A 26,314-nucleotide genomic window follows, 5' to 3' on the forward strand; every position below is an offset into this window, starting at 1 on the left:
AGCCCTTGTGAAAAGTCTGCAACAGACCACAATTAATAAGAATGATCGGGTACTATGTATACTAAAATAACACAAAAAAATGTACTTGTTAAACAAGAGGAGAAAGCTTACAGACTCGGTCCTCCATAACGCACATTCTCAAACAGCCTTCAGAACACGCCCTGTATTTTTCTTTAAAAGCTCTTCCACATCCTGTCCATGTCAAGCCAGCCTTCAAAATCCACATTGCTCACGCTTTGAACTCTCTCATCACACGTTTCCCACACTAAGTTATGATATTTACCTTCCAAGTCTGTCTTTCCTCTATGCTGACAGTGAGTTGGGTGCCACCGAGCGCTGGCACCCGCACGCAGCAGAGCAGACAGCACACGCCAGGGCAGTCAGACGTTGCAGATCAGCAGGCACATGCTAACCGATGGGCTTAAGCCTGCTCCTTCAAACGAGCTGATGCAGCGCGTGGAGTACAAAGTTTGAGCTTCATACAGGTGGCTGCTCGGACAGCTTGCGTCTACGCCTAGTCCTGGTACCTAACCAGCTAAGGTTCATGATGACAACCACTAAAAACACCAAAAAGCAGTTGGGGTGAACAAGCAAGCAATCCAAATGTTGCAACCGTACAGAGACGAATAGGAACAAAAAGAAGCGGTTCTTTCAACACACAGTTATGCCAAGTTTGAACGCAAAAGACCATTCAAGCACGGAACAGAGCAACTTTGGTCTAAATTCGAAAGCAGCTTTAGCTGTGGAGCTTTCAAAATTCACTTCTGTTTTAGCTGTCTCAGATACAATAGCTAATAACCTGCGTATCTAATAGAGTGAGGAATTCCGTGTTTCTCTGTTCCTAAGCGGAGCAGAGATTCATTTGTGCTTGTTATGCATTTACAAAGCTATAACAGAGTAGGAAAAAATGCGATACAATTTACTCTGCTTTACTCCAAAACAGCTCATTTGAAACCTGGACTTAAATCATTCACTGGAAATCACCAGCCTAGGGACAAATTCCTATGCTCAAACAAACTTTCTTACTGCCTACATCATTCTCCATCACGTGTATATGAATTCACTGTTGGTAAGCCTTTCCGCTATAAACCAGACCAAGTCACTTTAAAGTTCTGCAGAGATATAACACATATTATCAATCTTGCCACATTTCTTATAATGAATAGGGTATTACCCAGTTTGCAATGATTTTTAAGAAATTCATACAAACATTCATGTCACTTCTTCCTGTATTTTTAACTAGACTTTTTTTTTTAATCAAAGTTTTTGTGATCCTTTGCAATGATAAAGTTCTACTGAGAAGATCAAAATTTAAACAACAAAATCAGGAAATAATTATTACTTATTAGGTAATATTAGAGCAGTCTACAGATTTCACATTTCAAATCATCTCTTAAAAAAGAAAAAAAGGAAAAAAAGAAAACACTGTCTCAGAACTTTGAAAAATGCACCTGACTAGAAAATAATGATCTCAGATTTTAGTATTACTTTGGATTTGACAACTTCACACTCATTTAGTATTATTTTGCTGCTATTGCCTTCAAACTAGTCCCTTGTAAGTCTTGAAAGCAAAATGTTAGTATGAGCTTTTACTCGTGTGACAACACTCGTTCACTGCATTGAAAGAACCGTGCTCTGTTCCAAGAACTGTGCATAAGTAATACAGCTGTATGATGCTCACTCTGTAAATCACTGAAACTAATGGTGGAATTATGGTGGTCTTTCACCCCAAAGACTGGCAATGAGATCTTCTGCAAAGGCTCAGATGAAATTTATTTACTTATGTTTTGGAGAAACGCACAGTCTCAAAAAGTCCAATTTTCAAATAGGGCTGTGCCCTAATATACAAAAAAAATTAACACAAGTTCAAACTATACTCAAAATCATTTTGTTGCACATGAAGACATACTGGAAAAGGTCTTGTACTCAGCTAAAACTCAATGCATTAAGTAATTTTAATGTACAACACAAGGTTTCAGCAGTATGTCTACAAAAATAAGACCTTTACAAGAGAGGAGAAATTTCACTTTTCAATTTAACTACAGTCTTATTGAAATATATTTTGTGCTGACCAATTATACATCTGACTAATCTACATCAGAACTCCTTATTCCTACATTATTTCAATTTCATTCTAAAGACAGTCTCTCTCTCTCTGTAATTATCAAACTAATAATTGAAAAAATCCTTTTGTCTCTACTACTCAAAGATAGAGAAAACCCTTTGGTATGTAATTAGACCTTAATGCAGGGCATTATCTCCTTGTTATAGACAACCTGTCCATAACTAACATGCTAGGTCAAGCCATATTATCTGCCTGGAACCAGATATAATATAAAATATTTTCTTCTAAAAGACTGAATCCTAGCAGAAGGCATGACAACTATGATCACTGCCTCTAACTCATCAATTTTTAAATTCAAAAGCAAATGGTGCAGAATGCATAAAAAGAATTTAGTTATTAGCGATACAGATAAGCAACAAGTGATACGTTGATTCCCTAGGAAAGCAAACTTTAAAAAGAAATGAAACCCTGCCCTGAACCCTAGGTAACTGGTACATAGTCCCAAGTACAACCTGACTACAGACCTGATCAAAGCGCTTTTCAAAACACAAAGCTTGAAACCATCTTAGAAGAAGCTAGAAGACGATTTTTAAAAAAAAACTCTGAAAGCTCTTCTACTCCTTCAGCTGACAGAGATCCAATCTTTGACAGAATATCATCCACAGCGCTCTGATTCACAGTACTGCATATTTCCTCTGGGCTACACTCCCAGTGACTTCTGCTGTCAACTCATAAGGAAAGTAGAGGCTTATACTGACTCAATTCTTCTTTTTGAAAGGAGAAAACTCTTAGAAAGAAAGAAAGAAAAAGGTGTAGAGAAGAAACACACTGCACAATGCACCTTGCTAGGAAAGTGGCTACTCATTAGCTTCTTTCACATCGTTAGATTTAGATGAATTAAGCAGGGCAGGGGGAGTGTGAGGACAGAAGGGGAAAAGTAATTTCTGCTGAGATTTCTAGGACTTTTTTCTTACGCTCAAGGCCACAGTATCACACAAGCAATAGAAGGATTGCTTCTATAAGCCACGCTTAGTGCACGTTGTGGAGACCCTCTGAGTGCCTCTAGTTATTCTCCCAAGCTCCCTGCTTGCCACTCGGTCAGCCTGCATCACATGAATTCTTGCACCAAACCACCATGCCTATGCGATGGGATTCCCGCGCAGCCATTCCCCCTTCCCTGTGGAGGGCTTCCCAGGAAAGTCTCAAGCGTGGCTAATTGATATTTCACCTATAGACAAGATTCTTGATCGAAACTGCTGGTTCATTGACCAGAAGCACCATATTTCCTTCACCTCCTGCTTTTGATTTTGCTCCAATTTTGATTTTGCTCCAATTTAGAACTGTTTAAAGCCTGTAATATTTTCTAGGTACTTTTTGTTGATTGTTCATAGCATACCTCATATTCAGAGGCATGCTATAAACAGATAGAAGCACTGGCAAACTGAAGGCACTCTTTCCTCTACCAGTAATTCTTAAGCTTAAATGATTTGTAAAGAAAGATTTTAAGGAAAAAAAATTAAAAATGACAACTTCGAAGTATTACTAGTATTTTTTTACACTGAAATAAATTCTGAAAAAGAAAAAATAATTTCAGAATTTAAAAAAAAAATAATGGATTTTTTTTTACCTCCTAATTCCCAAGATTCAATACTTCAGTGAATGACTTTTCAAAAATATTTAAAACGTGACATTTCAAAGGCTTGTTTTATGAAGAACACATCTGATACATAAACCTTCAGAGGAATAATTACACAAAATGGCACTATAAACTGCAATCAACTGAACTATCAAAGGATTTGTTATCACTGTATCAGTACATTAATAATTACCTGTATCCTTCTTTTTATGAAAACTTTGAGTCATTCATTATACTGGTGTAACCTATTGATTTGATTCAGTATCTTGCTTTAGCCAGATTTTTGACAATCAAAGGATTATTCCAAGTTTGGTCAGTTTTGCTACTTAAGCTCTTGTTGGCTTAAGACAAAACTCTTATCAGTTAAGTATATGCCAATTGTGCCAACTTGCTATAATCAGTTTCATGAGATATCAATAAGTGAATATTAATTTAAATGGTACATAAATAACAGTTGCCTGTCTATGGGTGATTTGCTCTATGAATAGAAATACCTAATTACTTTTGTAGGTATACAAACTACGTCTTGGGTTGCAGCGCCTCATCACGTACATCACTTCAGCAGCTAGCTGGCTGAACCAGCAGAATGAAGAGAAGGCAGCTGCCGCTCTGGGAGACACTCAAATGATCCTTTCTGCTTCTAGCTGGAATATCTTCAAAACTACTCATCAGGCACCATCTGCATGAACCTCTAAAGCAGATAGCTGAAAAAAAATGGTGCAACCGTTAGCATCTCACGCTCGTTCTGATTGCACTTTTCATCACTCGTTTACTCTCTAACTTCTGTGTATTCATAATTGATTCTGACACCAGGAAAATTCGACAGACCACCCACAAGAGATTAGCAGAAGGTACTTAGGGTAACATAATCAACAGCACAGAAGTTGTAACCAGGACTTCTCTCTTATATCTAATTTCCCTCCCTTAAACTATTCTGAATCAGCTATTCCGTCACGCTCCTCCGCACCTTCTCTCTGGAGCTCAGGCGGGGGCCGAGCCCCAGCGCCGCGGCGGGGAGCAGCTCCCGCGGGACGGGGCGGCCCTGGCTCGGCCTCCCCGCGGCGCTGCCGGGAGCCTCGCTCCCAGGTCGCCAGCGGGCAGGGGGCAGCCCCAGCCGCACCGGCCCTGCCCGGGGCCTCAGCCGCCACACTGCCCCCAGCGGGGTGCGCGCAGGGCCCTGCCACTGAGGTGACTATTTACTAGTGACATAGCATAGTATCATCCATCAGTGACCTGGATGAGGGGACAGAGTGCCTCCTCAGCAAGTCTGCTGCTGATACCAAACATGGGGAAGTAGCTGGTACACCCGAGGGCTGTGCTGCCATTCAGGGAGACACAGACAGGCTGGAGAGTTGGGCGGAGAGGAACCTCATGATGCTCAACAAGGGCAAGTGCAGAGTCCTGCACCTAGGGAGGAATAACCCCAGGCACCAGTACAGGCTGGGGGCTGACCTGCTGGAAAGCAGCTCTGCGAAGAAGGACCTGAGAATCCTGGTGGACAAGCTGACCATGAGCCAGCCTTGTGGCCAAGAAGGCCAGTGGTATCCTGGACTGCATCAGGAAGAGCAGTGCCAGCAGGTGGAGGGAGGTGATCCTGCCCCTCTACTCAGCCCTGGCGAGGCCACATCTCAGGTAGTGTATCCAGCTCTGGGCTCCCCAGTATGAGAGAGACATAGAGCTACTGAGGAGAGCCCATCAGAGTGCTACTAGGATGATGAAGGGACTGGAGTATCTCTCCTATGAGGAAATGCTGAGAAAGGTGGGACTCTTCAGCCCGGAGAAGAAAAGACCAAGAGGGGGAACTTCTCAATGTGTATAATTATTTGAAGGGAGGGTGTCAAGAGGATGGGGCCAGATGCTTTTCAGCGGTGCCCAGTAACAGCACGAGAGGCCATGGGCACCAACAGAAGTACAGGAAGTTCTGTCTGAACATAAGTGAAAAAATCATTACTGTGAGAGTAATAGAGCACCAGAAGAGGCTGCTGAGAGAGGTTGTAGAGCCTCCTTCTTTGGAGATACTCAAAAACTGTTTAGACTGGGGGTCCTGAGCATTGTGCTGCAGGTGTCCCTGCCTGATGGTCTCTTTCAGAGGTCTCTTCCAACCTCAACCGTTGTGTATACGACTGTGTTTGCAGTCTTACTGTATTTAACCTTTGAACATACTGATAGATCAACAGACGGCCAAAATCTGAGAAACAGGTTGTCAACTAGGCAATTTGCAGAGTGGAGAACTATGGTCAGCCTTGATACTGTTACCTTTCCCACGTGTTCCCACATGTATCAGCTGACAGTCTCTCTCCATATTATCCTGAAGGTTTACACAACCAACATTTTTACAAGCAAGTATATTCCCAGACTTCTTGAGGTTATCCAGGAAGCTTGTTTTAATTTCAACAAAGGTAAGTATTTTCAGTGAGAACAGTTATTTCAAGAGTTAACTGCAACTTGGAGAATATCTCCTGATAATTTTAACAAACCAAAATCTTCAACTGTGAAAAAGAATACTTCGAAACCAACCAGAACATTCTCTTTTTATTTTTAAAAGAAAATATTATCTTGACTTTGAAAAGACTCTGGACAGAGATCATGGTCAGTATCCTGGTCTTGAATGAGCAGAAGAGAATCACACATTGTTCATTTCTTTGGTGGAAAAAATGCAGCTATTAGAATTGTGTGCAAGTCTACAGTAAGAACAGCAGATAGTCTCTGAAAAGATGGAGAGACTTTTTCTTTTCTCCTCTCTCTCTCTCTCTCTCTGAAAGACCGAAATTTTATCCCTCTTACTCTGAATTTCTTCCAAACATGTAAGCTGAAGTCTGAGGTGCAGCTTTCCTGCTGCCTATCTCCCTCCATTAGCAGAACACTCATCAAAGATACGGGATATTATTATGCCAGGAAGAAGGTTTACAAATTAGTTGCAGTAAATTATAATAGCTCTCAGTAAAATGGAAAACATAACCCAGAATGAATACTTAGTGCTCAGATTTCCCTAGCATTATTTTGCTTTAATTTTCAATAACAATTTCAATCATAAATAAGTCTAACATGGTACTTTTTCAAATTAACAGCCAGCAGTGAGACAACTAAGTACTAAGCATTTTAAAAACAGATATTTTGGGAATTAAATATGAATTTATGAGCCTAAACTTAAGCATTGAGTTTTTAACATCTTAGCATTTTTTTTTTTAGTAGGAGAAAGGGAGAGATAGAGTGTCACATGTGCTTGTACTCTTTCAGAGTACCATCAAACACAAACAAGAGTCTTATCTAACAGACTAAAGCACAATTTGTAAAAGCTCTACCGAAAAAAGGAGCAAATCATGATCAGGTTCTACTATAACACGAGTAAATTAGAATACTTCTATTTTGTCATTGCTATTTACTTAGCTCACATCCTCTGTAAAATTATGTTTCTGAGCTAGTTTACATAAAAGCCATAGTGCAAAACACTCTCACACTGATGAAGACAGGATCCATAGGAAATTCTGTCACTGCTTTTCATCTTATGAGTGGACTTAAAACACAAAAGGCTAAAAGCATCTAAAACTGGGGAAACTTCAGTGGACTTATGAAAAATAAAGCAGCAACTAGAATGAATTTTTCAAAACACCACAATGATTCAATGAAAGTAAAGCAAATTGCCTTAAGAGAATTGAAAAGATGAGACTTGCCAACCTAAGAATCTGTCCTAACTCAGCATCGAGCTTTTACCAAAAGCCTAAATCTCTCCCCCCTAAAATTGCCTTTTCATTAACATTATTCTAAAAAACCCATGAAACAGAGGCATAAGTCCTCCTGGCAGCACCTCAGGTATAGTAAATGTTCACATACTGTACTCATATGTTTCTTCATGCTGTAAGAGGGAAAAAAAATGTGTTCAGAAAAATAATTTGAGAAGTAGTATTTGCTCTCCTTTCTCCCTCTGAAATAGAAAATATCAATTGTATGAATTACTGCAGCCAAGACCTATTTTTGCACAATGACAAGAAAGGAAAGTCAATCTTTCATTTTGGGTATTAAAGATAATCAGAGTGAAATTCCTTTTTATGGCTAAGAGAATCACCATTGCAGATCATTTTTCAACAGAAGTGGGTATCCAAATACCATTTTTCAAAACTTGCTGAAGCAGAGTAAAATAATGAAGCCAAATAATGGTTGTGAACCTGTTGATACTGGTCTATCTTTGTGGAAATGAGAAATGTTTTTTGACACCATCTAGGCCAGTAGATCTAATGTGCATACAGATTTCATGAATCATAACCTATGTATTTCAAGTCTTTCAGATTAAGTACAGAAATAAAGGTAGCTAGTGAAATGATTTTTCATAACAAGTGTGCTTTATGAGATGGTTTTTTAATAAACCCCACTGACAATTTCTTTAAAACTGTTTCAGAATTCATGAGCTGTAAAAATTGTTGTAGAAGCCGTTCTGCATTATTATCAGCACTGAATTAAGCCGTCTTATAATTCACTGATGAAACTCGATGTGAGGCATAAAACAGTATAATAGTGCAGACAGTACATTTTCCAAGTAGGTAAACCTAGTTTGCCTGACTTGCCTTTTGTTCCACAGAAAACTCAGAACTTCAGCCTTTTTCCTATAACAAATTGCATGGTACACGATCATAAGCCCCTTAGAGGATACAGCTGAGATTTGAAAAAGCTACGATGCAGTATATACACTGCAGAAGTGACCTGAGATTAACAGAACAGCTCTTCCGTGAACGTTCATTCTCTACGATCAATAGACAAAATGACTGCAAAAGTCAATATACAAAACCTTCACTACAAATTCTTCACATTTTTGGAAGGACATGCAGTATCTCTGTAAGCGTATATTGTCCTTTTCAGGATATTTCTAGTCATTGGACTAAAATAAGACAATGTAGCAAGAAAAAAAGTTGGAGAAGAAACACTGTATCACCATACTAATGGTGGTTCTCCACCTAAGAAATAGATATGGAGTGCAAAATCCTTAAATACAGGAAAAGGAAGATAAAGTTGGAGTTGAGATCATCCTATTTCAGACACATAGAGGAAATTTATAATATCTAACAAGGGTCCTCTGAACACTCATTGTATATTTTCTCACTCACTTCTTTCTATTGAATATAGTAACTTCAGCTTCTAAACTTAAGTACTTCTGCATATTTTTGGTTAATGTGTGATTCACATAATCTGTCCTTTATTAGATAGGCCATTCAAAAGAGCTCCAGTACTCTGTAGGCTCCAAGCAAAACAAAACTTTGTGAATAGGCACAGATTTATATTTAAACAGTTAGTATGATTTAAAGAGAGAGGAAAGTGAAAGCTCAGTAACATTACTAATACAAGCAAAAAAAAAGCATTCAAATTGTTAAAATAGCCTAAAATATTTTCATATAAACACATACACTTCTGCCTTTTGCCCATCCTCAATCTGTGGAAGGTACTTGAGCAGGCATATACAGCTGGGCTTAGGAGACAACAGATTTATACAAAAATGACCAAGAGAGTCTCTTTGAATTACCTAAGATACAATGGGAAAGCAGGGAAAAGAGCACATCGGGGCAGGGGGGGGAAAGAGGGAAGGGAGCACACTGTCATAGGTAGCCACATATTTGGTCCCATCTTGACTTAGCTTCAAACTATCTGTCCTTTTCCTCTTAGATCGCTTCTTTTCCTTGGGATAAAACGTTTAACTCACTGCTTTTGCAAAATGCATGTAATAAGGGAGTGGATTTGCAGGGAGTATATCTTATATAATGAATAGTTCTTCCAAAACTCATTCCAAAGTTGTAGTGGTTAGTAGGCAATACCTGCCAAAGAGCTGCAATTTCACATTACAACTTGTGACAAATTAATTCTTTGATCTCAGAAGGGTAAGATACAGCATCCTACCTCTTCTCAGTCACATGTATTCATCTTGCACTGGCTTTCATAATCTTCAGATCACACATTAAAATTACTAAAATAGAAAAGAATAAACCTGGCATAACTCCAAACAGTTGAGCTAGCTTAATATGTGACTGGAAAAGAACAGGAGAAAGCCAAAGCCACACAGGGAAAAAAAAAAGGGGGGGGGGGGGGAGAGTAAGCACCCCCAAACACCTTTTTGGCAGCAGCAGGCTGTTCATTTGACTCAGCTGCAACATGCAGCTTTAGCCTTAATTTATATTCTTTTTTTGCTGTGAATATCAGTAAACTGCCTGCATTCCAAGCTAGATGGATGATGGCTCTGAACCACAAGTCATGGAACATTACAGAAATATCAACAATTTAAATGAAGCACTGCATTATTATTATTATTATTATATCAGATACACCCTTCCACATCATTCTTTAACAAGATATTTCTAGCTTCTATCATTAACTTCTTATTCCAGATAAGAAAGGGGCTGGGAAACCTCTGATTAAAGAAAAAGCCAGCTAACGAAGGACACACAAAGAGAAGTGGTACAGACCCACCAAGTGGCCCTGTTAAATATTAGCAGCTTCTATTACGATACGCTCGCACATTCTTCTGAATGCTCTATTCAGCAAATGTGTATTCCTTTCTCTTATATACCTGAACTTAGCTTGACAAAATTTTCCCATATGGTCTATGGCAATCTATTGTTTGTTGAATCTTACTGTACTTTTTTTGTCTTTTTCTAAAACAGGAAAGTCTAAGAAATAATTATGCTGGTCTACCTCAATGTTTCTGAACTCCTTTTGAATAAACGGGCCCAGAATTAAGCAAATGCATTTATTATTCATACTTTTTAATTTAAAATATGAACTCAGTGAGATAACGGTGAAACATCTCTCTTTGCCATTTATCCTATTGACATTACTTTTGTTACTTTAAAGGCATTGTAAGTATGCGTATTATCCTGTTGGTCATTCCATAAAACATTCCAGCTTAAAAGTAATAATCTCTTTTCACTTTGTTTATTTGCAGAAAAGAAATCTGTAGAAAGTTTCTAAACATAGAGAATTCTCTCCAGCTCAGAAAAGCCCTGAACCTTAGATGGATGGAAACTCCCATGGCCAAGGAAGTTATGATGTATATCCATTTCCCATAATTATATTCTTCGCTAGGCATTCACTTTTAGCAACCTGCATACAAGACACTGTGCTAGACTGACCTCTCGGTTTCTTAATAACACAGTCAAATCAAAGCTATTACTTTTCTTCTCCTTTTAATTTGGCTATTCTGTTCCTTGTCAAACAAATGTCACTGTGCTTAATATGTATCCTTTCCTCACTCTGAATATCTCCAAGATGCATGAGCAATTTTCTTGCAAGAATGCTTTATAGTGAAATACTTCTAATTTTTAGGAAATTGCTGAATGCTAGTCAAAATCGGACACTTCCAGTCATCATAAAAAAATGCTTATCATGTGGCTCCCACTAACTTCACTGAGTATTGTGTTTCCTTTTGTGAATATTGTGCAATTCCTTTTTCCTTCCTGTTTATGCACACATTTTCCTGTAAAAGACATTTTTGTCAGTAGCAGGAAATATTAAACTAGACAAACCTTCCCATCTGAGTGGAATATGTTTTCAGTCTGGTACCATAAAGAATAAGCTTTCTATTTATGAGGCTTCCATTCTAACTACTAAAGCCAAGTTATTAAGTTATTAGCTTCCAAGTAGTAGACTAGTCAGAAGTGCAGCATTTTGGCACACCAGCTCTTTCATGGTATGCTTACTGCTATGTCTTTTCACCATCATTCCATGCAGGAGCAACTAGTCTTTTCTTCTACAACAGTGCTTCAAATTCCACAAGCACCTGACAAAGATCAGTCCTTCAACGTGACTTGAACTTAATACTCACCACAGACACGTTACATGACAATCTTTTAGAAGATCAGCTGTCTGAAAGGATAGCACTCTTAATAGTGGTTATTTCATAAAGAACTGAGGCTGAGATCTACGCACATATTTTATTTCATTATATATGCCCTTCTTGCAAGGTTATCCTGAAGTTCTACCTAACCCGGTCACTGAATTCCACCTTAATTAACACTTAAATACTTCTCTCATACAGATCCAGCTTCTTGAGAATTCACGCACTACTACATTCACTTGAAATATATTTGATTCAAGAATAGCCCTGCTCTTGTCAGTGAGTATCATCTTCTGAGTGTATCCTTTACTCCTTCACAACTGAAATGTCAGAAGACAGTGGACTTAATTCTGATGTGCATTGATCTTGTAGTATATCATCTGAGACGAATTGCCAAGAAATTTAAGTGTGTTAGAGTGCAAGTAATCCTTATAGAGTAATCACATTTTTGGCAATTCCAAGATAGCTCTGGAGATCCACACGCATCCGTAACAAGCACTATACCAATGCAGATACTTACGGAAAAGCTTGTTTTGTGTCATTAACAGTGGCTATTTACTAAGGAAGTCAAGAGCTATTTCCCACAGAACTGCTCACTCTGAAATCACTCAGAGTACAATGAGTAAACAAATAAGCACTGTACAAATAACCACATTTACCCGTAGAATTTTTGTGACTGTCCCATCCTTGTCCAACAGACAGCACTGAAGAGAGGAAATATATGTGCCCACTACGCCCTGAGCAAAGAACACAAGGAGAGCCAGAAGCACACCCACTGCACACAGAAGGCTAGGACAAACAAGTCCTCTGCCCATCCATTTGAAGAACTTGTCCAATTTTTAACAATGTCAGTCTAAGCTGTAATTTAATATAACCCTCCTCCCCCAAATTTTAATAGCTCTAATGATAGAGAAAACAACTGCTCAGCACTGTCCTCTGCCCAAATAGAAAGATGATAATGACACATTGCTAAAGCATCTGGCACATTTTCATATTAGACATATGGTAAGTTATCTCAGCATAAATATTTACTTATTGATAAAACTTGTATTAAATGACATTGCTGATTATGAACCACAACAACAAAAATCAAAAAACTCCAAACTATAAACCTGCATTCAAAAACTGTAGCTAAATTAAACTCATTAAAAGAGGAAATTTTAAGTACTTATGCAATGTCAAATACAAAGATGAAGCCATCAATATTTCAGGAAAGCAAATGCTTAGTTTGCTAAGCAATTTTGGTGGAATCAAAAAACTTTATTTCAGTTTTTACTACAGCCTTTGCCAACAACCCCGTGTCAGATCAAATTTTCCCTAGTATCTTCTGATCACACTGTAACACGAAAACAAAAGCAAAAAGTCTAGGTTGCATTTCTTCAGCTGATCCGTAGAAAGAAGTCTATCCAAATTAATCATATCTTCACGATCAGAATGCAAAACATTTCCTGGCCATCCCTCTGAGCCTCTAATAAAATCTTATTTTGGAATTCGTAATGAATAACTTCCCTTCTTTATCCCCAAATAATTATTTTGCACAATATGGTTTTGGTAGACCATATGCTTCAATTCACCTGTGCTTAAACATGAATAAAGATAACTTCTGTAGAGAAGAGGAAAAAAGCTTTATAGAACTTATAGCTTTATAGAATTCTGCTTCAGTATTATTCTTGAAAAAAAAGTGACCATCAATCTCATGATTGCTTTAAAATCTACAGTGGTTTTGAATTCTAGGTCATTGACAGCCAAGAGAGGTCCACTCCCCCTGGTTCTTTGCATCACTCCTTTTTTAATGTCTTATTCCACTTCAACTAGCAGAGCTAAAATTTTTCAGGGACAACAGAACACATATCAAAAGCTACTTCAAAATAACTCATACTGTGGAACTGCAACTCTACAAAGATATTTAAAAGCATGGGCTCAAATTCTTACTTTTAATCTATGTTGCATTTCTTGAGCCTAATGGTCTGCATTTGAGTAATTTTTTTATATCTGTCAGTCAGTCTATGAAAGTATTATTTGTATTATATAAGTCACACTGACTGCACTAGTAAAAACAAAAACTAAGACCATAGTTAAATGCCTACATAAGAAATGAAGTTTGCAACTACAATTTGATAAAAAATAACTATTACAGAATATCAGAAAAATAATTATTACAGATTACAGAATATTACAGAATATCAGAATCCCAACTCTTGGGAAGGAGCAAGAATTCATAATAAAATCAGGATGTTACTTCAGCAGAAAAGGCATTTCACTGTTGTAATCATACCCTATCCTCATCAAATTTTACTACTGTGCTATATTAAAGGCTCTGGTTATGCAGCTTGTGATGAAGATACTACAACTCCTCCAGTCCAAAGACCCACTTTTTACAGGTATTCTGCAAAGGTCTGACTTGTACCCACAAAACTGCAGAACTCCAGAATGCAGACAGGCCTGTGATCTTCACGTGTATATACAGAAGGTTACGTATACGGTCTAGTAAATTCAAACAGCTACTTGCCGAAGGATGCTTTAATTGAAGTAGCTTATTCCCCCAGATAATAGCTTTCTCCCCAAAAAATCCTATTACTCCAAAATTTTCTATTTAATACTTTTCTCTCTTAATCACATATTTTATTTTATTTTTAAGGAAGAAAATACATCTTCGATCTCTTGTTTCATGAACTTAGCTTATTTTTTCCACTTTTCAATTGTTTTTGAAAAAATTATCAAAACATATCTAATGTTATTTGTTATTTTCAGCAGTGTTCAGGATGACTCGTGTTCACTTTGCAGCCCACACAGTGATGTGGCTCTCCTTGTTCATATGAATGTCAAAAATCTGCTTAAATCCTGCTATCCTATTAAAAAATAATGCTGATTTCCCTGATGTAAGAATAATAGGTCTTCTGCATGACCATAATGATACAGAACAGTAAATGAGTGGCAAAAGATAGTTGCATCCAAACCACGTTTATGCAATGAGTATGATTATTTTCTATTGGTTTATCTTTTATGTAATATAATTTATCACCTTTCATTGTGTATTTAATTTCCTTAAAGGAAATGAAAGATGTATTTTAACATTCAAAAGCGTATATATCAGACTTTTATCGTGGTCATAAGAATTGCAGGTGGGGGTCAAGAAACAACCCATACTGACTGTGAGCAACAGGTCCTCCTCAGCATTTGTGAGGCCATCTCGATGAGTGGGTACCATACTGCTTCAGATGCTACAAACCTAACCTACATAAAATTCTGACAATCAAGTTGTTCACTGTTATGGACTGCTTCTTCCTTGCAGCGGTAATCCGTGATATTTGCATACTGCTACCAAACCATGCAGGTTTACCTCCTTTCAACCCTTCTGTTCAGGTTAATCAACATTATTTAAATTTCTATCATTTCCCCATGTGCAGGAAATGTCTTAAGTCATTCCATAGGCTTCTTTGTGACAGAAAATAAGATTCAAAAGTTGTAAATGAAAGCTACTAGCAACAAACACATAGCCTCAGATATTCATAACCAGAATTTTAAATTTGCTGCAGAGGAAGCAAAGGCTGTATCAGCATTAGCAACTGATCAGGTAATAGCAGATCGGCAGAGCGAAGCAGTTGCTGCTGAGGAACTGATACATTTTGGGGAGCAGGGTGGTATCTCAGATCAAGTCTCCTCTGGTTCTGATGACTGTACTCCCACTTGTGCAGCTTCCTGTTCTGTTTCAGCTGAAAACAGCCAAGTTTTGCATTCTTTGAGACTGCTCAGTGAGGGAAACATAGCATCCTAAGTGGTGATGGTCCAAAGATTTGCTTCAAAAGCTTATTTCTGATCTGACCTAAATGTTAATGCATGCAAACACATCCAAATAAAAATGTTGGTTTTGATTTCCTTGATGATTTTATTTTCTAGGAGCAAAACTGAAATATCTCCAAAACTTAATATAGATTTCTTATTATTAATTGTATGAAACATATTTCAGGAAATTTAAAAAACTCTACATCACGAGGTCAAACATTTTAGAAAGTTAAAATATATTTAGTATGTTTAGCATAATTTTTCCATAAATAAAGACCTTGGGGATGCAGTGAGGTTACTCTGAGGCCTTTTACATACTAGTCATTCCATCAATAATAACTTGAAGAACATAAAGTGCATTTTTTCTAAAAGATAATAAATAAATATAAATGAGAAGCTTTTTCATTTAAAAAAAAAACCTCTTGCAGATATCTCTTTAATGCCCTTGGCTTTTCTAATTTAAATTCTATTATTTCTATATCATTAAAATTCCAAGCAGGCAGATTTGGTCTACACGAAACGGGATGTGGGACAGGCCTTTTGTGGCACAATTAAGAGTGTTCCTTTCAAGGACAACATCACAGAAGGTGAACACTAATTTTGCTAATATAGTAAAGGAGAAAAAATGATTGCAGAAAGAAAAGCAGAAGCAAACTACATTGCATATTTTTTCTCTGATGTTCTTTGTCATACTTAACTTTCACTTTCTAAATAAGTTATTACAGCAACAGCAATTTGCATAAAAAGATTAAAGATTGCATGAAACGTCAAAGGCTGCTTTGCAGCTACATCAGGAAGATAGAAAAAGCAGCCTTTACAGATGTCAAAAGAATTTAAGGAAACTATCAAAGACACACTGATAGAGCACAATGCAGAAAATACCCCCAACCTTTGGTGTCAGAGTACATGTGTCCTTACTAAAAATAAGTATGCTTAAAATGTCTCCACTTTGCTCTATGAAAGCCATGAAAAGCCATGAAAATTAAAAAGGAAAAGCTCAAACTATTCATTTTCTTAATTTTAAAGTACTTTTTTCAATAATGGATTTTGAGAACAAATACCACAAAATCATAGTGCAGAAAAGTAATTGTTGCAAAGCTCTGAAACAGTTAAAGCGATTCTAAAATACTTGTTTTAAAACAACTGAAATTTTTTAACATACTTTTCAATACTGTCTTATGAGGTTCAAAATGTCGGCCTTGAAGCCCTTAAAGTGCATTATACATTACTTTTCATTTTTCTTTCTTTCTTTTTTTTTTTTTTTTTTTTTTTTTTGCATATATCATATGCAAATATAAAACAACATATAAAGGTACTTGCTAAAAGGTACTCTTTTTAGCACTCTTTTGCCAATACCAGTGTGAACAACCTTTCCATCATTTCATGCATTCTATCAGGATGAAAGCTAAAAAATTCATGAACCCCAAAGGAATTGCTCTTGAATATTAAGACTGAAGCACATCAGCACAAAGGAAGTCGTATCACCAAATACAGGGCTGGTATGATGCAATTTTATGGATGGATGGCAACTATTTGCAGCATTCAGGAAACAAAGTACTTCATTATGACAATTGCAAGCAATTACCAATAGGTTATATAAAAAAAAAAAAAAAAAAAAAAAAAAAAAAGACTAACACCATCTATAGTACTAAAACTTGCTTTAGTTTTAGTTAGCACTAAAATTAACTAAAATTGACAAATCTAGAGGAGAGTGGGCCTATTTTATACTTCCCTGAAACCAGAAAAATAGAACACTGCTCTCCTACTGGTGACAGCAGTAGAGCAAAAAATTTGTTTTAAAAATGGCTCTCAGTCCTTTCATAAGCTGATTATGATATGCTTTAGTGCATTAACAGCAGCATTGATTCAAGACCTGAAAAGATCCCCCACACAAAATCATACATCTGCATATGGTTCTGCTGATTATCACCAAGGGATCCTAGACAACCTATATGTGCATTTATACCTAAAAGGACATGAAATGAAGTACAGTAATGGAGAAAGGATGAGTAAAGTTATTTGGCACTGTACCAGAAAAATTATTTAATTATGTATGGTTACATAAAACTACGCATAAATGAAAACCTAATTTCTCTTTTTAAAGTTATCAAAATGAAACAAAAATGTCAAGAATATAAAAACTCCCTTCATTCAAAGTAAACAACAGAATAAAGAAATAAAGTTTTCCGGGCTTGTTCTATCTTAACAAACAGAGAATAACCAAGAATAAACCCTGTTTGGCATGTAGTAGCCATACTATCTTGAGATTTCCCATATATTCAATAATGAATTTAAAGCAATGCTTTATGTTTAATAATTAAAATCTAAATTTTGTAATTAGTATGACATTAACCTAAAATGCACACTTACAAATCCTCATTATTTAAAATTTATATAGAATATAGTAGACACTTATCAATAAAGAACCAACCCCCCCCCCCCATACATGAACTTAAATGTTTGGAATTCCCTAGAAAATAAGCAAAATAAATGCACTTCACAGCTAGAACACAACATACCACATTTTCAATATCTTTATTGAAAGATATTGAAGTAACACATTTTCAATATCTTTATAACCAAAGCAGACTAAAAGGGAAGGTCATTCACAATTTTAGAAGTTACCTAGAAGAAATAACTTTCACTTTTGATGTGATCAGAGTTATCTCCAACTTTTACCTAAAGTTAGGGAAAGTCCATAAAAATATGCATTGAATATGTATTCCTTACAGAAAATAGGCATGAGGTGTTAAAGGCAGTGAAGAAAAATAAATCTTTCACCTTAAAAACTCTTTTTTTTTTTTTTAATTAAAGTAAGGAGAGGTAAGCATAAACAAAACACATCAATTTTGAGAAGAACAGAACTTTAATTTCTTAGTATTATTACAGAACAAGATCTAGGAGTTTGGTATATGAAACTAACTGATTTATATGCTGTTATGCTAAAACTCTGTAGAATGTAGACTGTGCCTTACATATGCTTGAAACTAGTCAATCCTTTTTATTAAGCATACATGGCTAGCTCATAGTTAAAATGGAAAGATTAAGTTACAAAGAGCTGGTTTATGAATGAAATATGAACTGAATAGATAATAATCACAAAAATACTGGAAGAACAAGAGGAGACTGATAATCTCTCTAATATCTAATATATTTTAACATTTCAATCCCATTTTGTTTCTGTTCTGAAAGCCAATGTGAAATGGTCTAGTGATTAAAAAGTAAACTTTTATTCCAAATTTGCAATGATGCTGATGGGACTGTACCTGTTTCCACATCTATATCATCACCTTATATACAAGGCCTAAAATAGGGATGAAACTGTGAGTGGTGGTAACTCACCCAAACTTTATGAGAATTTTACCACGTAAAGATTTTTTTTTTTTTCAGAAAACATCTTCATTACAACTTTATGGACATTGAACTAAGTTTCAGTTACTTAGTCAACAGTGGAGTCCAAATGAGAAATACAAAAAGCAGAGAAAAGAAAAAGTAGAAGGACGTTTTAGGAGACTCTGAATACCATTCATTTTAGGACAGCAATTATTTATTATAAAAATTAGGATGGAGTGTTATTTTGAAGGAATAACCTGAGCCAAGAACAGCAGGCTAAAAATGTTCAGAAAAAGAACAGAGAATCACAGAACAATGAATAATAATAAAAAAAAACTTCCAAGAATTTGCATGCTAGAAAAAACACTAAAAAACTGCATTCTCTTCTGTCCAGAAGCTAGTAACAAAGACAGTTCCAGTATTCCAATTATTGACCTAATAGCATATACACATAGTCTACAACATACTTAGAATTTCCATTTGTCATCACAAGGAACACATTTTAAATAATAATAGAGACTTGAGAATACTTCCAGCTTAATAGAGTACTAGGAATGCATGCCTTACCTTAACAACAGGATTCAGCAGAACAACACCAGATTTCTTTGTAATAACTTGCTTTGTTGTATAATGATGGTCTATGAGCTGAGGAATGGTTGGAAATCCAGTTCCTTCAAAACGATACTGATTCTGTACGGAGGTAAAATGAAACAATTGTTTCTGTACACGTAAAATTTCAAAGGAGAAACTGCAAACGAGCATTACCAAGCTTTCATCACTAATAACCAAACAAAAAAAAAGTTTACTTTTACAGAACTAAATCACTGTCTTTAATTAATAACTTTTATTGAATTAAACAGAATTGTGAATCTGGAAGATACTATTTTGAAACATTATTGCATCTCACATTTAAGGCAATATGACATAAAACTCGTAAAGACAAGGAAAAAAAAGAAAGCTCTTGTAATTCAAGGGGTTAGAAAGTTTGCGATACTTAAATTAACAAAGTGAAATAGAAAAATCAACATTAACTTCCAAAGTACGAGACTAAAATTACATAAAACAACCAAAAAAATAAACAACTGATATTCTAATAAACAAGAAATAAGTAACGCTGTCTTAGTCAGATCTTACCACACTTAGAACACTTGAAAAAATTAACAAATCCCTGGCATAGACACAAGACCCATGATTTGCCTTCATAAGAAGAGTATGCCAGAAAAGTCTATGGTGTTACAGAGGCTAAAAATAAGGGCAGGTCATACATATAGTTTAGAGAAGCTGAAAAGATAAAATGCCTTTTTTTCCCCTTCTATACTTCTATTTCATTTTAGATATCTAATTTAACACCACAGTAATAGAACAGTGGAATCTCTTAATATTTTCCTTAGAAGCATTTAACATTTTCCTATTAAAAAAAAAAATGTGATTTCAGGTACTAAGGGGGGGGGCTTCATCCCTGCCCTTACACTTAGGGAGGGAAATGGTAAGTAAGTGTTTATTTCTTCCTCCTGAATCTCTTAAATTCCACACCGCAACCTAGTGATTGGGACACCGGATAAGCTACGGTGCCCACACGTACGGTACGTACAAGTTCTCCACACGTACGATGAGAGGACTCTTCGCGCAGCAGAGGAGCTGCCCTAAGCCACCCAGCAGAATTAACAGCCGGGATAAAGACTGTGCCGGGGGGAGCGTAAACGGAGACTCAGGTTCATTTACTCAACTGGACAAGGAAAATCATCGCTGGCATGCAGATTTTTTCTTTCTAACACCCACAGGCATTCTGTTTTTTAATACAAGATTTCTCCTCATCAACTTCCTGTAATGTGTTACCACTTTCAGTAAAGGAAGCTTGGTCATGTCACCTATTTTCACCTTCTTATTAGTTCTCTATTGTAAAAGTGCCTTTTCAGTCTAAACGCTTTTTGCGCTTTATCTCCCTCCTAAGGTCATTCACTAATTAAACACTGGCTCAGCCTTGCCTGGCCAGTGATACCAGCCCACAATCTTCTCAAACAACTTCCTTCAAATCTCCGTTCTGACGATCCAGAAAACCCTCGACATGGCGAGGGTGCTGACGTCCTGAGAGACTTCCTAGCACAACCACCGCTCCTGCTTATCATTTCCTCATACCAGACCCCATCCCACATCCAGCTGCTGCCATTTCTGCAAGACTTTTGGGGCAGACAACATGCTTTTATTCCGTGCACTTATACAGGATCCTGACCACGATTAAGATCACTTAACAAACAACAGTTTGAAAATAGCATAGCCTCCAATGGCAGCAGTGAAAAAAATAGATTAGCCTTTAATGATTGCAGCAAAATTTGATGCTTCAAGCTGAAGTATGAAATAATTTACCATACAAGTACTTTTGTTGAGATTAGCACTTAGAAATACTCATGAAACTTATCCAATTAAATACTTCGGCAATTAAAGGACCACTGTTAAAACACGTATATGTCATACTTCTACTCTGCAGTCTTTGATTCCAAAGAAAACTTGGGTAGAGGGAGACAAAACTTGTCAGTGATGGAAGAGAGTAAATTGACTGGTCACGGAGGGCTGATTCCACATTGTATGAAATCACTGTGTGAAAAACAAGCTCTTACACTTCACTCTCAGCCAACTTTCCCACCAAACAGTTGATGAATGTAGTCCATCTTGCCACAGGACCACAAAAGTCCCACCACTTATTAACTGCTACTCAGGGTTAATAAGATTTTTTCTTTCTTAAATGTATGAGCGGACAGATCTAGTGACCTGTTGATGTTTGGACTGTCCAAGCTATGCAATATTAAACAATACGAGTCTTACATTTCAAATAAAACTCCTATGAAAAAGTACTGAAATTACAGGAATAAAGATAGTTTCAAAAATTTTTCAGGAGCGTGACACCTACGATGATTTACACAAGATTTCAGTCATACAAAGCACATAACACATTTAATTCTGTTGGGTCAGGATTAAAGCACCAAGCATCTTACAAGAATGTGTGAATCTAGTTACGGATACTTTTATTTCTCATTCTGCACACTGAAACGCCAAAATACCCTACGGTCATAAAAATCAAGATACAATAAAACTCCAGGTGAAAATTAACAAAAAAACTCATCTGGACAAGTGTCCATAATCAATGACCCTACGGAAACCTCCCAACTTCACAGAAGTTGGAACAATATCACTGCCCCTCATTAAAATGTAATACAGCTGCACATCAGCAATATGGTAGGATGCATCAGCCGGAAATTTAGACTGGGAAAATTCCCTCAGTGTAAACATAGTTAAGGTAGCAAATTTGTGCATTTGTTTGTATAGTTTGACTGAAGTTTGGAAGATTTTATTGCAACATGCTGAAGTATGTTTTGTCAGCATTTCAACCTTACTGAATCAAAATGGAGAATGATTTGCTAGTGTATTGTACCTCTATTCCCAGAGACAAGAGCTAGAGACATTTCTAGTAATGTTATGAGCACTGTCTTATTTTGAAAGAATTTGAAATTCTGAAAGGTATAAAGAAAAATACGTAAGAATAAAAATATTCACAAGTATTTATGTTCTGCTGAACAAAACAACATCCACAAGGCTAAAAAAGAATACATGCACCTCAACAGCACTAGGGTTAATTTCCAACAATGCTCAATTGCTCAATTTCCAACAACGTAGAAAACACCCGGTTTAAAAAAAAAAATGTACATGCATGAATTAGCATTAATGAGCTCTGGTTTTCAAAAAAGATGTAAAATAACCTCACACTTCATGTTTATCTTTTATTCCTAAAATGACCTTTTCCCCTGATTTCAGCACCGATTAAAGTATATCCCAACAGCTTTCATATTTCATATAAAGACTAAAGCCAAATGTCAAAGTAAATTATGTAGATCCTAAATTGTTTAGCTGAAATAATAAGCATCCTAACATTGAATTGAATATTTAGTACTATATCAGAGACGTACATCAGCATATTGTATGATAAAGTGCCTCCGTTGTCCATCTGAAAACACAGAAAGGACATATTCACCAGGTTTCCCGTGGCTCTCTCGCACCAAGAAGTCTCCTTGCTGTTTTAACAGCTCCTGGGCTTCTATTCTTGGAATTGCACCATGATACCAGTCTTGCTCTGCCAACGGTTTCTCAGTGGTTGATATTACATCAAAGAACTTGGAAAAAATATTGAATAAAAATGTTACCATAACAGTACATCTTTAGAGCTTATCTTTATATAAAAAGCATAATAAAAACAATAATTGTGTGTATTTCTACTAACAAACAAAATTAAAACTACTTACACTAAAACAATACTAATCATCTTTTTTTCTACCATTTAAGAAATTAAGTTTGCATATATATGTATGTATCTATCAGAAGTTAATGGAAATATTTATAAAACCATATAAGAATTTTTATTTTGCCCTCTTTTTCTTATAAGTCAAACTGACCAAATTATCACCCCTTCTCACATATCCTGGCATGTCATTAAGAACAATTCAAAAAAAGGATTTATTTTTCTGTAGAGAAATTTATGAGACATAAGAAATGGAGTTTTCAAAAATGCCTGCATTGGCTAAATTATTTTCATAGAATTTAAAAATCCCATTCCAAACCAATTAACAATCCTAGGAGCCATTTTTTTTCTCCTAGCATTTACACCATAGCAGAGGACAGGCCACTGGGTGGTACTGCGCTTATCAACTTAGATACTGTTTCATTGTTATAAATGGAGGATAGCAAGTCTTAAGGTGTAATTTCACATATTAGTTTTAACAACCCTACATTGTTTAACACAACACTTCGGGAAAAATACTGTATTTTGTTCAAGGACCATTTCAGATTTATCTGTACGGCCACACTAAGAAGCCCTTATCCCAGCCACATGTCACTCAAAAATCATTAACCTCAGTGCTCACACAGATCTCTGCCAGAGTGGCAAATGTGCAAACAAAATAAGCATTTTCTAGCACAAATTGGACACACACCCGTGTGCCAGGACGGGCCGCAGGCGTAGGTGAGAGAACGAAGGCAGAAATAGGAGCAGAGCCAAGATAAGGAGCCTGCGCAGGACTTTCCTGACTTCCCAAATACCTGTAATTCTTGAGCACTTCCAGGGTAAACTTCTGGATGTAAAGGTCACCTTTGCAAAGGTGTGGGTTCCTGGATTTCTTTCTAAGTTATATCTCAGAAGGGCTAATTTAGTGTCGGATCCTGGCGGAGGTCTAGAGAATGTATTTAAGCGTCTGACAGAGCGTCCCAGCCTCCAGCATCGACACCGGCATCTACAGCCCTGGGCACCTCTCGTGTGGCAGAGACGCCTTCAGGCACGAGACCCGAGACGAGCGCCGCAAGCAGCTGAGCCATCGCTGCAAACAGTACGCTCCAGGCAGATTCGGAGCTAAGCGGGACTCTGCAAGCACACTAACGGCTTGCACAAAAAGCGCACAGCCCGAGACTTCAGGAGCACAGGATGTACGCCAGGGTAATGCATTTACAGCACAGCGAAGCACCAGCACTAGGGCAGTACTAGTAGATGGCTCAGGATATTGTCTGGTCTGTTTTCAATTTCCTAAAGTTATCTGCTTCCCACATTGGACTTGTCTGCCACTGCTAATTGACACAGTGGGGTTTTTATCCACCCTCCAGAACGAAACTAAGCTTTCAGAATATTATAAAGAGTTATTTATTTTAACATTTCTTGTTCAAAGAATTTGACTGATCAGAAAATGCAGACCCAGTTCTACACAGACAAGAAATTTGGGGGACTTCAGAGAGCAAAACCTTTCACACAAACACGTTTCTATTCCAAAGGAAACACTTCTAAGGACAAGATGACAGATCAGTGTCACAAAACTAGTGCATAGACTCCACACAGGAAGGAATATATATATATATATATAATATATATATTTTATACACACACACACATATATATATATATATATAAACATGTAACTCATTTTATAGCTGACAAAAAAGGCAGCCATCAGACAATAGCACCTGCTTATGTTCAAACTGGGTCAAGTCTGAATCACTGTTTAGATTATCGTGATCACATCCCAGAATAAAATATCTTGAAAGTCTCTATGACACAGAAAGAGCTTAGGGAAAAACGGGAGCATTTTAGACATTTCTAACCACGGTGGTTTTTATGACACTAACAATCAATCTTCCTCCTTCTTTCAAATTTGCTTAAACAAATATTTATTTCTTTAGAAGAATAATAAAATTGACATTTCTGCCAATTGTCTCATACCTGCTATTACCTTTTTTCTTTTTTTTTATCATATACTATGGGTTAATCATAAGTGAGGTAGAAATCCCTTTATTTTGCTCTAATGAAACAATCAGTAATTGATTATTCTTTTGTAAGTTATTGAAATTGTAGGGTTTTTTTTTTCTTTTTATGAACACACTTTCCTACGCCTACATATTTTCTGTATAATCACCCTGACTGGCTATTACAGAAAACATGGCTATAAGCCCAGAAAGAACAGTATAAATGCTAGACCATAATCATTTTGCTATCGACTTCAACTCAATTTACCATTTCACACCAACATTTCTACTGCATTGTGTAGTGAGATTTAAATGATTTCAATACAAGAAAAGTTAGTCTTTAAAGAAAGTAAAAGAAAAAAAGCCATTAGCACAAAATTTAGTTTACTATTCCCATCTGTTTTCTTAGCAGGTTTAAAGAACAGTAAGCTATGTAATAATATCAATAAAATACTGAAAGAACAAATTTACTTTCTAGGCCTCAATATTTTATAATTTCATTTTTGGGATGAGAATATTTCTCAAGCATTTTTATGCATACACTGATAGGAGCACTTTCAAATAAGTGATTAAAAAGCTTACATGGAAAAAATTGGAAAATGGAAAAAAGGTTTTTGTTGTTTATATTGAGCTTCTAGTTAAATTAATGGCTAACAAAAATCATAAAGAAGGAAAAGGAAATTTATTCACACTGGAAATATTCAGATTTTTTTCCTTCTCTTTTTTTTTTCTTCAGAATTTTCCACTTGTTCCCAAACTATGCTCATGGCATATTTCTCTTTCTGAGGAGAGTGAAATGTCCTCAAATCCTTCATACCCTTACATTCCTCCTCTTGCTCTTCATATATACATTACTTTACTTATTCTGAATCTCCATCCCTCCCTCAATCTACTGAAACTGAATTTTTTCTCCAGCAACAGTAAATGAAGCTGCTGCCCTTAGTCAAGTGAAAAATAGAGCAGTGGTGTATTATTACTTCTAACTTCTTATTCTCTTCTAAAAGAGAGCGAGAAGAGAATATTCATGGGAATTTTATGTTACTAACTAATAGCTTACTTAATATTGTATTTTTACATATATTCTGAGCTCAGGGTTTGTATACTTTTTTTATTTCACATCTTTACATGAACAAAACATTTTGCCAAGAACAAGGCTAAATAAATAACCAAGAACAAAACATTTTGAAAATTTTTCTTCTCCAAGTAATAGAGTCACAGATATGGATTAGAAAGGAGAGCAATACATTTATTGATATTTTGAGACATTTCCTTGTAGAATATCTCTCAGCCCTGCCATTAGCCTTACCGAAACCTGATAAATCTATTCTCGCATGCTAATAGAACATATTAAACCAAAACTATCTTCAAAGAAAAATTATTACTAAAAATCATGAGTATTCTATTTGAAAAC

The 26,314-nt window shown here is 36.4% G+C and overlaps 1 protein-coding gene across 7 annotated transcripts in view; it reads right to left on the minus strand.

The window, feature by feature from the left end:
* The window catches only part of FER (FER tyrosine kinase), a 170,689-nt gene that overhangs the window by 68,333 nt on the left and 76,042 nt on the right, over positions 1-26,314 (minus strand). For all 7 annotated transcript variants that reach the window (XM_062599090.1, XM_062599089.1, XM_062599094.1 and 4 more), the window contains 2 exons: positions 22,590-22,793; positions 19,198-19,320 (listed from right to left, as the gene is read on the minus strand). In XM_062599090.1, coding sequence (XP_062455074.1) covers positions 19,198-19,320; positions 22,590-22,793 — 327 coding nt within the window. The remainder of the gene's footprint in view (positions 1-19,197; positions 19,321-22,589; positions 22,794-26,314) is intronic.

This window comes from Rhea pennata, chromosome Z, assembly GCF_028389875.1.
Source record: "Rhea pennata isolate bPtePen1 chromosome Z, bPtePen1.pri, whole genome shotgun sequence".
NCBI classification, from domain to species: Eukaryota; Metazoa; Chordata; class Aves; order Rheiformes; family Rheidae; genus Rhea; species Rhea pennata.